The following is a 13903-nucleotide window of genomic DNA, read 5'->3' as shown; positions in this document are numbered from 1 at the left end:
CTGACTACCAGGATGGTCTGTCAGGGGCCAAGTGTGGCTGTGCCCTAGAATTGTCAGCTTCTTATGTTGACGCATGTGTGAAGGGCCTGCAAGGTGAAGCTGCCTTTCTGGGGCTCTGTGCATCTTGGTCTCCCCTGGTAGCCCTGGGCTACCCAGGCACTCACCTACTCAGGCAGCCTGGAGGTTGCCTCAGGGATACATCGACATGGGCCTGTGGGGGCCTTGACCTTTCCTGCCACCTCTCTTCCTCCTCTTCCTCAGAGGCGGCCTGGCCTTCCACGGAGCGGAACAGCTGCTCAGCCTCTGCTGGGAAAACATATCAACTAGGGACTGGAGACCCAGTGTCAGGACCATCCAGCCCTCTTCAGGACACATGAAATGAGGCACTGGTGCCACTGGGACACTGTCCCCTTCCTGTTACTGGCCCAGTCCCCTGGAGAACTGCATGGGAATCCCTGAGACACAGCTCTGCTTTCTTCTGCTTCCTTAGGTGACACATGAGAACCCATTTCTGGTGTCATAGTTGAGCATCAGTTCTACTTCAGGATATGTGACCTGGATTGGGGAAGTGGATAGGCCTTTGTGGGGTGTTGGTATTAGGTCAGAAAGACTTTCAGTTCGCAGTTTGTGGGGGGCGTTGTAGAAGAAGAGGTATCCAATATGTGGCCTGTGGACCCCACCTCTGCTGAGCCTTGATGAACCTGTCCTGTCTGGAATGGGTGATGGCAGCTTTCCTGTCCTACTGCCCAGTCAAAGTCCTTGTCCCCAGGAGCAGACCAGAGTCTTCTACAGACCCTTTTCTCCTCCACCTGTTGGGCTGTGCCAATCAGAGAAGTCCCCTCCAGCCACAGTGAAGGTTCCAGAAGACCTGGGAACCCTCAGAAGACAGTGTAGGAATCAGTGACGAGTATGACCAATGGTCAGATGATTCCAGTTCTGGGCTCAGGGACCAGGATGTGGGCTGGAGCCAGAGAGGGAATGTCTGCTGAGAGTGACTAAGCTCAGGGTAGGGGGAACAGGCCTGGCACTGGAGGTGGCCACAGATCTATGGACTCAAGTTATGAGAGCCCATACTTTCCTTTTAACCTGAAAAATTTGTGCTGCCTGGTATGACACACAGACTTCCCTACTTGAAGTGGTATTTAAAACCAAAATGTGACCTTATCTTATGGGGGAGCTGGGAAGCCCTGTTGACACCAGCATCAGGGAGCTCTGGCTCTGGCCTGCCATTGCCTTCACCTGGTGTCCCCCATGGGTTCTCAGGGCCCCTCTGTCTGGTTGGGCCACACAGAACCTCTGTGAGGACTTTCATGCCGGTGTTCCTAATATTGACAGCATATTTCCCTCCCTTGACTCCTCCTCCCCTGTCCCTCATCTGCACTGCATTGTCCTGGTGCAGGAGGCAGGAGGGGCTAGTGGAAGGGCTCAGAGACTGAGAGTGAGGGATGGAGACCCAGTAGGTGGTACACTACGGAGGTGAGCAGCCTGATTCCCAAGGTTGGGTTCTTGTGGAGACACCAGAAGATAATCCTTTGAAGTCCTGGAAGCCAGCCTGAGTATCAGGGTAGCATTTTGTCTGGAGGCTGAAGGTGGCTCTCGTGCTTTAGCCTCTGAGAACAGGGATGAGGCATGGCCTCACTGACCGTGGGCCGGGCAGCAGGCTGTATGTGGGGACTGACCTTCATCTGTGTCTCTGCTCCTTAAGCTGGTGTCTGAGCGCTGGGATCCCTCTGGAGTGGTGTGCCCATCTCTGGTTCCTCTAGCCGTAGGTTCGCCATTCTTGTTTCCTAGATGTGGACTGGCTTGCGGGGGCTTTAGGAGCTGAGGCCCCTCTGATCTGTGGATAGGGAAGAGATGTGTTTTGAGACATGGGGCCACCTCTCCCATCTCTTATTCTGCACAGGTAAGCCATCTTGGTCCACCACCATTGTCCTGGCAAAGTCAGTCTCCCATACACCAGAAAGAATGGGAAGATAGGTCCCAGTTTTCTTGGCCAATAGGGAACAGACATGAAACGCAATTTTAGAGCATGGGATGCAGGCACTGAGACAGATTTCCTCCTGTATAATAAGAACCACGAGAAAGGAGGTGCCCTTTCTGTTTTTGGACACAGCCGTGTGGTGATGCTGACCTCGGGTTGCGGCAGTCATATTGTGACCATGGGTGAGTGTCTGAGAGAACGCTCCAGTGGCTGGGGAAGAGACTCAGCATCTTTAGAGACTGAGCTAACAGGTCCTGCAGCTGCCTGATTCTGGACCTAATAGAGCTGACATAAAAAGATTTATTTTTATTTTATGTGTACGAATGTTTTGCCTGCATCTATAGCTGTGTACCACAGGGATTCCTGTGCCCAGGCAAGCCAGAAGAGGGCATAGAAGCCCCTGCAGCTGGAGTTACAAATAGTTATAAACCGCCGTGTGGGGTCTGGGAACTGAACCTGGGTCCTCTGCAAGAGCAGTCAGTGTGCCTAATGCCGCACCATCTCTCTAGTGCCAGAGAAACTTTTTAAAATTAATTTGTTTCTGGATATTCTGCCTGCACACATGTCTGCAGACCGCATGTGCACCGTGTGGGGACTGGGAACTGAGCCTGATTCCTCTGGGAGAGCAGCCAGTGCTCTCAAAGGCTGAGATGTCCCCCAAGCCCTAGGTGAGTGATGGTGGTACACACCTTTAATCTCAGCACTCAGGGAGGCAGAGGCAGGTAGATCTCTGAGTTTCAGGTCAGCTTGGTCTACAGAATGAGTTCCAGGACAGCCAGGGCTACACAGAGAAACCTTGTCTCAAAAAAAATAAAGAACAACAAAAAAATTTTTTTTATATGTTTCACTGTTTTTTTAAATTTTATTTTATTTTTAAGAGATAGTCTTGCTCCACAAGGAGCAAATCTATCTGGGTACAGGGGTCTTTTCTGAGACTGACACTCTACCAAGGACCATGTATGGATATAACCTAGAACCTCTGCTTGGATGAAGCCTGTGGTAGCTCAGTAACCAATTGGTTTCCCATAGTAAGGGGAACAGGGACTATTTCTGACAGAAACTCAATGGCAGGCTCTTTGACCTCCCCACCCCTCAAGAGAGAAGCAGTCCTGCTAGGCCACAGCAGAGGACTTTGCAGCCAGTCCTGAAGATACCTGATAAAACAGGGTCAGACGAAAGGGGAGGAGGTCCTCCCCAGTCAGTGGACTTGGAAAGGGGCAGGGAGGAGATGAGGGAGGGAAGGTGGGATTGGAAGGTAATCAGGGAACGGGATACAGCTGGGATACAGAGTTAATAAAAGGTAACTAATAATAAAAAAATAAAAAATTAAAAAAGAGGCAGTCTTGCTATTGTAGTCCATATTGGGATTACAGGCACATGCTACCATGCCCAGCTAGACTCACAGACTTTTTTCTTTTTCCCACCATGCTCTCACATTTATTTATTTGTTTGTTTGTTTATTATGTATTCAGTGTTCACCCTCTTCTGGCATGCATGTGTACATGCTGACAGAACACTGAGAGAATACATACTTTTAATTACTTTCTATTTCTTGGCCACAAAAGCCTTTAACTGAGGAATCTCCCCTCTCTGTTTTTCTTTCCCAATAGTGTTTTGAACATTTGTTTTCCATGTCCCCATGGTTTTACAAGGTCAGATAGTAGAGGGAAAAAAGTTCTGGCATAAAATAAACATGTTTATTAATGAGCTGGCAGCTCTTATTAAGCAGAGACGCCCCTGTGTCCCACTAACTTCTTCAGTATGCCAACACTGTCATGCCAGCATTTCTGTCACAGCCCAAGACTGCAGCTGTTGGTTTCTTTTCTTGTTGCTGTGACAGAAGAGCTAGCAGGAGCGGCTCACAGGATGATGCATTTTGCCTCAGCGCTTGAGGAGCTACAGTTTGACCCAGAGAGGGGAGAGGAGGGTGCCTCGGGGCTGCTGTGTCGGTGGGGGTGTGAGGCAACTGTGTCTTGTGTCTCATGGACCAGGAAGCAGAGCCTGGGAAGGAAAGGGGCTGGGCCGCACCCCAGAATTCCTGTTCCTACTGTTGTGGTAAAACACCATGACTGAAAGCAACTTGGGGAGGAAACGTTTGTTTCAACTCACAGCTTGGAGTCCTTCATCCAGAGAAGTCAGGGCAGGAGCTCCAGGCAGGAGCTGATGCAGAGGCCACGGAGGAGTGCTGCTTACTCACTGGCTCATCATGACTTGCTCAGCCTCCCTCCCTCCCACCCCCCACCCCTTTTTGGTTTTTCTGAGACAGGGTTTCTCTGTGTAGCCTTGGCTGTCCTGGACTAACTTTGTAGACCAGGCTGGCCTCAAACTCACAGAGATGTGCCTGCCTCTGACTCGCTGAGTTTGGGGATTACAGGGGTGCACTGCCATGCCCAGCTTCAGCCTATTTTCTTACATCACTCAGGATCATCTGCCCAGGTGTGGCACCACCCACAATGACTTGGACCCTCCCACATCAATCATTACGTAAGAGTGTGCAGCACAGGCTTGTAACAGGCAAAGCTGGTGAGGACATTTTCTCAGCTGGGATTCCCTCTTCACAGACTACTCCAGTCACATCAAGTTGACCCAGAACCAGCCATCACACCTACACACCTCTGCATCACATGCTAACGACTTCTGGCTAAGCTTCACCTCCCTGAAGTCCCATAACCTCTGAGACATCTGAGGACTGCGTCATGAGCCTGTGGGGACATTTCACATTTCAACCACACCAATCAGTAATGCCTCAGAGAAGGCCTCACCAAAGGGAAAGGAGGCCCTGGAGGGACACAGCGTAGCCATTGTCGGCTTCAGGGGACTGTAGGCCACATACATGGATGTGGGAAGAGGTCATGGTGAGGGAGTAAGGTAAGGACAAACGTTGGACTTTTCCAAGAACCTCAGGATGGGCACAGAGGCAGAACCCTTTTCTGCGGGCCCCATGTGGCTCTTGCCTGCTAACTTGGGTTTAACTGAGTCCTCCATGGTTGACGCAGCTGCACGTCCCCGTGTTAAGACACTAAGAGACCGCTGTACTTCCCTGGCCTGTGTTCTCTCGGGGACCTTCACTGGGTACCACTCTCTTTTGGGATCCTCAGTGGCGTGAGGATGTTTCTGGGGGACACCAGGATGCCCGTGGCCTTGTTGGAGCCTCCCTAGTGGCTAGATGGACCAGGGAAATGAGCTCTACTCTGGAGACCAAAATCCTCTGTGTGGCTGGCTGTCCCCTCCAGCTGGCCACATCCACACCCCTCCTGGAACTCCAGTGAGCCTCTGATAGCTTCCATGTTGCAGTTCATGGCCACATCTGGCTTAAACAGTCTGACGGGAGCCAGATGTTGAATTTTCTCCCTTCTATCCTAGAAGCTCCCAGCTTCCCCCGACAGACTGCCCCTTCTTGGTTCTGTGATGTCAAGAGGCCGCAGAAGCTGCCGGTACCCTGCAGAACCACGTTTTGCTGTGCCAACCCTTCAGCTCTCACATCCCCATCTCCTGAGCTGCCTCATTTCATTTTCCCACTTGTTTGCCAGTGCACAATGATGGGGCCCTACCCTGGGTTGGACATTTGGGGGGGGGCGGTTCTATGATGAAATGAGATAACGGAGTGCCTGCCTTCACTAACATTTGGGGTGAATTTAGGGGGCATCCAGATGAACAGGGAGACTGCATAGACAGCTAAGCATCTACTTCAATGCCGCCTAAAAATAGCAAGCACGCTAGTTTTGTTTATTTTATTATCTTTTAAATTTTATAACAGTAACATGGCTTCCTTTTTAGAATAACTTAAGCCGGGCTGGAGGTACAGCCAGGGGTAGAGTTTGTCTAGTACGTGTGAGGATCTGTGTTTCATTCCAGCACAGTAAAAAGAGGAAAAAAAAAAAAAAAAACAAAAGTAAAAAGAAGCCAATTTAAGAGAGACCAGTAATTACGTACCAGGCCCTACATACATATGGCAAACAGGGCCAGGCACTGGCGGAGTCTGGAGGCTAGCAACTGCTCAAATACCAGAAACAAGCAGTTTGGGGCATCCTTAGAGCAGGGCTCCTTCCAGACAGGCTTCCTTTGCACGGAGAGCAGAGTCTCTCGACTGACAGTCTGAAGCCACAGTGCTGCTGCATGGAGATCTGGAATGTTCCCTAGGGGCCCATGTGTTGAAGGCTTTGTGTCAGAGGGAGGTGATGGAGGCTTTAAGGAGGTGGGGCCTCATGGGATAGAGTAATTTAGGGTGTGCTCCTGGGGGGTGGTATTATTGGTCTCTCCTTCCTTCCTTCTTTCTTTGCTTCCTGGTCCAGGAGGCAAGTAGTTTTGTCCCCAACCCACGAGCAAAGCTGCAAATCCATTTCTTCAGCCAGCCTAGCATACTGGCTACTTTCCAAGTGCTCAGTAGCCACACATGGCTCTGGCGCCACGTTGAAGAGCGCACACACACACACACACACACACACACACAGAGAGAGAGAGGGGGGGGGGGGCGGATTTCTACCTCATTTCAGGACAGCACAGCCCAATCATGGACATGGATCTAAAACCAAGGCTGAAAGGTGAGTGGCTAGTTTCTCACCACAGGCCCCAAGCAGCACAGCTAATCAACCGTGAAAACAGAGAACTGTAACCACCAGCCAAATACCCCTTCCCCCATCTCTCTGTGCTTGGGATTGGACAGACGGCCTCATATATGCCAAACCCATGCTCTACCCTGACCCAACCCACCCCCAGCTGTTTTTTAGGTACTTTGTTATCCTGACCAACGCAGACATTGTAGATCGTTTCCCTGTTTGTATCTAAAAGCAAACTGGATAAATAGCCCACTTTTTATTTTGAAAGATTAATGTAATGCTACTGTAACAGTAGCTTAAATGGGAAAAATAACTTTATATTACAGTTCAATATGAAATACTCAGATATAATGATGCTTTCAGATACTTAAAGCTACACATGATGGGTGAACCTGAATTTAAAAGGGCCAGAGTCATATTTACTTGGGTGTTGTTGATATCCTTCATATATCTGACATTTTGAAATTCGGGCTAAGAAAATATATTCAGATAGAAAGATAGTCAGGTAGACGCACAGACTGATGGAGTCGCCGAGTCCCTCAGTGGTAAGGACACAGCTTCTACCATCTGTGATGTGGTTGGGAAACGGTGAGCAACTTGTGTGGAATTCCAAACAGAACAAAGTGTAACGCCCCCACTCACACAGCCTTGGCTTCTTGGAAAAATTCTTTGCATATCATAGCTGTGCAGAAACTTGTTCACTCATCAAGCAGAGCTCAGCGCTGATCTTGGATCATTACAGTGGTCATGACTCCTGCACAATCGTCCAGCTGGCCATGTGGATGCTGTGTGGGAGTGGGCGCCAGAGGCTCATTTTCTTAGCAGGACCCCGGGGGTGAGAGGCTCTATGCCTAGTCATTCTCCCACAAGCCTCTGAAGTGTCCTTGGCAGGGGCAGCTTCTCCTTGTTCCTGATTGCTCCCCAGTCTTGGTCTCGTGTCGTCCTGGCCAGCCTGGGCCTGACCTGAGTTTCATGTTGGTGGCATCGTGTGCACAGCCAGAAGGCTACGCCTGTATCCTAGGAGGGCGCATCCTGCCTTTTCCCGTGGGACCCCTCACCTGTCGTGGTTTCGGCTTGTATCTGCTCTACTGTGGGACAGTGCTAGGGCTTGCTGGCCATCTTTAAGAGGAAGGAGGTCACCCCAGCTTATGGGGTCAGAGTTAGGGCAGTGCAGGGGCTATGTGGACTTGACACAGTTGGTACGCAGAAGATGCCAGCTTCCATGCTTCCTCTCCATTGGGTTTTCTCTGTCTTTTATTTTGTTTCCTTAGCATTGGTCTCACAGTTTAAATCTGATTTACATTGCCTAGTATGGCAGCCACCAGTCAGAGGTAGCTATTTAAAGTTAGAATAATTAAAATTAAGCAAAGCTACAAACCTATTTCCTTAGCTACCCCACCACACTGGCCACATTCCAAGTAGCCACACACAGCCCTAGCACCACTTTGGGACGCACAGAGAGAAAGATGGGGGACCTCATCTCAGGTCAGCACAGTTCAGTCGAGACATGGATCTAAAACAGAGGCTAAAAGATAAGTGACTAGTTTCTGATCATTTTCTCACAGAACTGTCATTCTCACTTGCAGAATATAAGCTCAGCTCACTGTCATACTAGAGTAGTAAAAAGCCCATTTTCCTGCAATGACCTGGGCCCAGAATTGGACTCTATTCTTCATATAAACACAAAATATACACAGCTGAGGTTCTTCACAGCATCCCTGGTTTGAACGTGTATTGAGAACTTAGTCCCTAAATCAAGATGCTGACAGAGCCTTTGGGAGGAGGTTAGGGTTAGTGTTAGTGGCTTTGTCAGAACCATCAGTGTCACGGAGCCTACCATGTGATTCCCAGGTCACCTTGCTGCAGTGTTGAGGGTCTTGCCAGATGCTGACATCAGACTCCGACGATTCCCAAGCCATCTGAGCCTCTGTTGTTTATAAACTAACCCAGTCTTGGGTATTTTGTCATGACAACAGAAAACAAACTAAGAAACTTTGAAATTTTGGGAAGAATCATTTGACGGATGATGAAACCAACAGGAGGAACTGATGAAAAGCCTGACTGGGCTTCTAAGTCAAACCTGATTGAAGACAGCACCCCTTGCCATGCAGAGAAAATGGAGTGACCCCTGCTCACACCCTCAAATGGAAGGCTCAGAGTGGACTCAAGATCTAAGTGTGAGGGAAAAGTAAACAGAACAACACACAGTGACTGGATTTGTGACCCAAGGGTGGACGACTCACTTCCAAAGCGGAAGCCAGAAGGCAAGAGAACTCGGTCACATCATGGCACCGCAGCCTGTCGCAGCGGATCCTCTTGGGTGCTGTCACACCAGGCTTCCTGGGGCACATAGGACGATGCCCACTCACTGTCATCTCAGGAGGAGGGGGCTTTCTCCGGGATGCATGGGGGACTGTCTAAGGGACAAGTGGTGAGCCGAGGGACCCAGCAACATGGTCTGAAGCCCAGCACTGAGCAGTTGAAGAGCACAGGAGGAGGAGGAGGGGCCACGGGAGTACCCGGTACCATCTATGCAAGTATAAAACTCACCCTTTGCAGGAGAACGCACAAGGGGAAGGCAGAGCCCTTCATTTGAGGGCTCCTCATCACCACTCACAGATGCCTGCAACTGCTGAGGCTCTGAGCAAGCTGTGCATTTCCCTCCGCTGCAGATTGGTGAGAAGGTACAGTTTATAAACCAGGCACAGTAAGAGGTGAAGAGCAATGGTTCACACCACACTGGGATAGTCACTACATCAAGTAAAGTACGCCCTGTCTTAGATTTCTATTGCTGTGATAGAGACCATGACCGAAAGCAAGGTGGGGATGAAACGGTTTATTTCATCTTAAAAGTTTCAGTCCATCACTGAGGGAAGCCGGGGCAGGATCTGAAGCAGAGGCCGTGGAGGAACACTGCTTACTGGCTTCTTCCCCATGGCTTGCTCAATCTGTTTTCTTATACAGCCCTGGATCACCTGCCCAGCGGTGGCGCCATCCCTAAAGAGCGAGACTCTCCCCCGTCAATCATGAATCACGAAAATGCCACGCAGACATCTGCAGGGTGCATTTGCTCCTGGGAGTTCCTCTTCCCAGACAATCCTAGCTTGCGTCAGGTTGACATAAACCTACCCAACATCAGCCAGCGGAGATGGCTGTGGCCCGGCATGGATATGGAAAGGGCTGACAGCAGGATGGCAAGGGATTTATCACACGTTCCAGACCGGTGTGCAATGCGAAGTGTACAAACTGCTTATTCCTGGCATTTTCCATTTTCGGATGGTGACTGGCCATTGCGACTGAATCCACGGACAACGAAACTGAGGGTGTGTGTGTGTGTGTGTGTGATTAGTGACCACATGACAGGAGGAAAGGGAGAGAAGCAGAAAGCCCATTGCTACGTCCAAGTTTCCTGCTCAGGACACACAAGGTGCCCTAATGGCAGGTGTGACAACAGCAAGGCAGCATACGAGTCAGGAGTATTGTCACGCATGCGTGCATCCCAGGGCCTGTGCATGCTGGGAAAGCACTCTGCCACGCACTGACATTTAATCCAGCAATTGTCAAACTTTTTCTGAAAATACTTCAGGCATGCATGGTCTCTGAAACGCAAAAGCAGCCACAGAGATGCTCAAAGGACAAACATGGTTCTTCTAAGAAAATCTTAGACAATCCTCACAAACTCTTAGAATTTCATGAAAATTTCACACCGTGAAATATCCATTTTGAGATTTCTTTACATCATTAAAAGTGAAAAATATCCCAGCACTCAGGGAGGCAGAGGCAGGCCGATCACTGTGAGTTCGAGGCCAGCCTGGTCTACAAAGAAAAGAAAAGAAACAATTCTTAGGATGTTCCAGCTAGCATGGGGCTTGGTTCTGTCTTGATGAGGTAAATGATGATTTCTGCTCTCTCTGCCAAGCTTGTCTGGGCAGAATGTGTTTAATCAACCGACATTAGTGTCTTCGCCTTTGCTCTCTGCCCAGTGCTGCCTGAGGCCCTTGGATAAAATATCCACCAACCAGGGCAGAGAGATACCCTGAGGATTGAGGAGCCACAGTCACTGGAACCCTGCGGTCATCCCCCGGGCAAGATGGTTGATGAGCTACGGAGGGTGGAGAATCGTGTTTCTGTTAGCATTTCTTATCAGGAATACTCGCCCCTGGACTTTCCATTCGAGAGCACAAATATTATTGCTTAAGCTGTTATGGGATGGGTTTGTGTAACTTGCAGCTAGAAGTATTATCATTACTACAGCTTACAGCTCTACTTGGGGTGTGAGGTGAGGCTGTGGCGATAAGGGCCCTGGCACACTGCCTCACGCACAGCAGCTGCCCAGAAAGGCTGACTCTAGTGCTGTGCCCATGCCACCTCCGCCCACCTCAGCCCCACAGAACCAGGATCCAGCTGGAGAGGGTAGGCCACCTCCAGCAATCCATGCCTGTAGCAAGGTTTTCTTTCCAGGAGGTGGTCTTGGGAGTATGGGGACCTGCCAGTCAAGGCAGAGACCTATTGAAAGGGAGGGGTGCAGGCAGCCTGTACCCCTCACAGCACGGCACTGGTGGCCACGTCCACAGGCAGAGACCCCCTGTCGTTCAGAAGCCCAGCCTTGCTTCTGAGGTCTCCTGGGCTCTGCATCATGCCTTCTACTGAAAGCAAGTGAAGACTGTCCTAAAACATCTGCAGGTACCCCCACAGCAACCACTGCAACCACAGCAACCAAAGGACATGCTACTGTGTCACACCAACGTGACGGCCAGGCATGGAGAACCATCCAGCGTTTTGTTTTGATTTTTTGAGACCCTGTGCAGCCCTCGCTGTCCTGGACTCACTTTGTAGACCAGGCTGGCCTCGAACTCACAGAGATCTGCCTGCCTCTGCCTCCCAAGGCCTGGGACTAAAGGCGTGTGCCATCACTGCTTGGGTCCAACCCACTCTTGGTCTTGGCCTCTTCTGATATGGATGAACAGTGTCTCAGGTGTGCTTCTCAGCCTCGAGTCTTTTGAGCCACTCTGTACTTTGGAAACTTCATGAAGTCATAAGGCTGACAGGACCCTCGGATGCCGGGCATCCCCATGCCAGTTTGGCGTAGACATGCAGGCCACAGCCTTCCCTGGAGGCTCTGGGGGTTCTACACCATGGCTTCCTTTGCTGTGAGGTATTTCCGGAGCTGGGAAGCCTCCCGGAAGTTGAGACGAGCCATGTGAAAACAAGAGAACAACAGCAGGAAGACAAGCCAGAGCTGCTGCCAGGGAGAAGTGGGAAGTAAATCATGGAGAAGGCAGCATGGGTGGGGAGGGCAGCCAAGGGGTCTTCTGCTGGGCAGTTTCTGGTTCTGCTGGGGCCTGTGGCACTCCAGCGGGCCCCACAACACACTCTGGGGCATCTCTGTCCTTAGCAAGAGTGGACCCAGACCTCATGGCTTAGCTGTCCTCCCCACCCCCGGGAGATAGACTTCAGGAAGTTGTCACAAAACAAAGGGATGGTGGGAAGGATAGAGTGTGGGGACAGCAGGGAAGCGCTTTGGTGGGACTGGGTATCTGGCTGAGGCCTGTGGCGGCCACCGGAGACCGACGTAGGGCTCAGAGGGCTGTGGTGGACTCAAGGGCTGAGTGGGTTGGTAGACACAGTGCAGCCGGCCCTGGCACAGCGAAGGCCAGAGGTCAGATCACTTGGAGCTATGAATGCCATGGCAGGTAGGCTGTGATTAGGGTGCCCATGTCACAGTGGCCCTGAGTGTGTGACTGGAAGGGAGCTGGGAGCAGGGTAGGCACCAGGACAGCCACTGGAGGTGGTGCTGGGCTACAATGGGCAGAATAGGAACAGGCAGAGTGAAGACAGGGCCAGTGCTGGGCTTCAGGGGGCAAGCCAAGGTCTGGGGCTTTCAGCCTGCTCCCCTCTCCAGCTTGTATGGCTTGTTTTCATCTAGGGCAGGTCCCTCTGCACATGACACTCTAACCTCACATCAGCCCTGGGTTCTGCAGTGGGTCTTCCTGGCCGAGACTGGAAGACCCAAGTGAATGCCAGCATTACCTCAGAGAGGAGGCACCCACCTGCTGTGGGCAAGGCCACCCCAGATTTAAACACTGAATCATGGCTGCTGGAGACAGGGCCTGTGTATGGGTAAATAGGTAAAATGAAGTCTTAGGGGTGAGCTGTCCTCCAGTTTGTCCAGCATCCTGGCAGAAACACTCAGGAGTGGGTGTTTGTATTGTTCTCATCAACCCATTTTATAGATAAGGAAATCGCGGCTCCTGAAGGCAAGGAGGGTCACATCCACGGCTCAACGTTGCCTGTCTCCTCCCCACATAGTTTGTGCAGAGAGATGAAGGAACAGAAGTTTCCCCCACTTCATAGGTGAAGAACTTGGGCGCACAGAAGGACACCTCCAGGTCCTGCAAAGTGCACGGAGAGGGCTGGGATCTAGGCCTGAGCCTGGGCCTCTCCCCATCTTGTCTCTGCTTTGGGCCTGTTCCATTGTCCCTGAGAAAAGGGCCTCTGTTCCTACCAGCAGCCACCCACATGGCCTCAAACGACAATAGGACAGCTGCCCTGGGCCCCGCCTTGTCCTTTTCTCTGTCTTTCTGACTGGCTGGCTGTGGCTTCCAGGTCAGGCAGGGCTGCTGTGGTGGGTGAGAACAGAGGGGGTGCCTTGAACGGCCTCATCTTTGTGTGCCTTTCGTGGTGCTCTGCACGCGGAGCTGTCCTCTGTCTCCCTCCTTTCCTGGCCTTTTCATCCTCCTGACAACAAAGCCACAGAGGCCCCACTTGGTGTTCAGGAGGGAAGGGGGATGCATCTCTGCAGCTCTAAGTTCCTTGCCAGGTGTTCTCACAGCTGGCTGCAGGGCAGGGGCGGGGGGGGAGCCTCAAGAGACAGAAAAGCTACAAATACAACCAGAGATTTCACACGCAGGACAAGAACAACCCTTCCTGGAGGCAGGGCTGCCCTTCAGGCCTCCAGGTCACTCTGGATAGCATGGGTTCAAGCTGCTGAGGCCTTTCCATCCGCAAGTTCCTGCCACCACCCAGCTGCTTACGCCCTCTGGCTGTGTGTCAGGCCTGGGTTGGGGGCCTGCTGCGTCCTTGGAGGGAACAGTTAGGGAAAGGGTCACTGATATGTCTGTGTACCCTCGCTAGCTAGCAAGCACTGAAGCGCCTGAGCAGTGCAGGTCGTTGGGGACAGAGTCCTCCCAGCTACCCTCAGTGCATCTGGAGACAGGAAACCTGGCTTGGTGACAAGCCTGGGTTATGTCCACCAGGTCCCTCCCTGGGCTTCACTGTCCAGAGCCTTGAGGAGTCCCAGGTAGACTGCTCCTGAGATAAGGATCAGGATTTGTGCTGTGAGATCATGAGCTGATGAGGCCATGTG

At 51.4% G+C, this 13903-nt stretch overlaps 1 protein-coding gene across 2 annotated transcripts in view; it reads right to left on the bottom strand.

Moving 5' to 3' along the window:
* The window catches only part of Efcc1 (EF-hand and coiled-coil domain containing 1), a 28522-nt gene that overhangs the window by 7070 nt on the left and 7549 nt on the right, over positions 1-13903 (bottom strand). Inside the window, exons 3-4 of one of the 2 annotated variants that reach the window (XM_060383710.1) lie at positions 1680-1837; positions 165-306 (exon numbers count right to left, since the gene is read on the bottom strand). In XM_060383710.1, coding sequence (XP_060239693.1) covers positions 165-306; positions 1680-1837 — 300 coding nt within the window. The remainder of the gene's footprint in view (positions 1-164; positions 307-1679; positions 1838-13903) is intronic. The other variant, XM_021626357.2, reaches the window with a different exon arrangement.

The sequence above is a fragment of the Meriones unguiculatus genome, chromosome 5 (assembly GCF_030254825.1).
Source record: "Meriones unguiculatus strain TT.TT164.6M chromosome 5, Bangor_MerUng_6.1, whole genome shotgun sequence".
NCBI classification, from domain to species: Eukaryota; Metazoa; Chordata; class Mammalia; order Rodentia; family Muridae; genus Meriones; species Meriones unguiculatus.
Note: the sequence above shows the minus strand (reverse complement) of the source record. Positions and strands in the feature narration are given on the sequence as shown.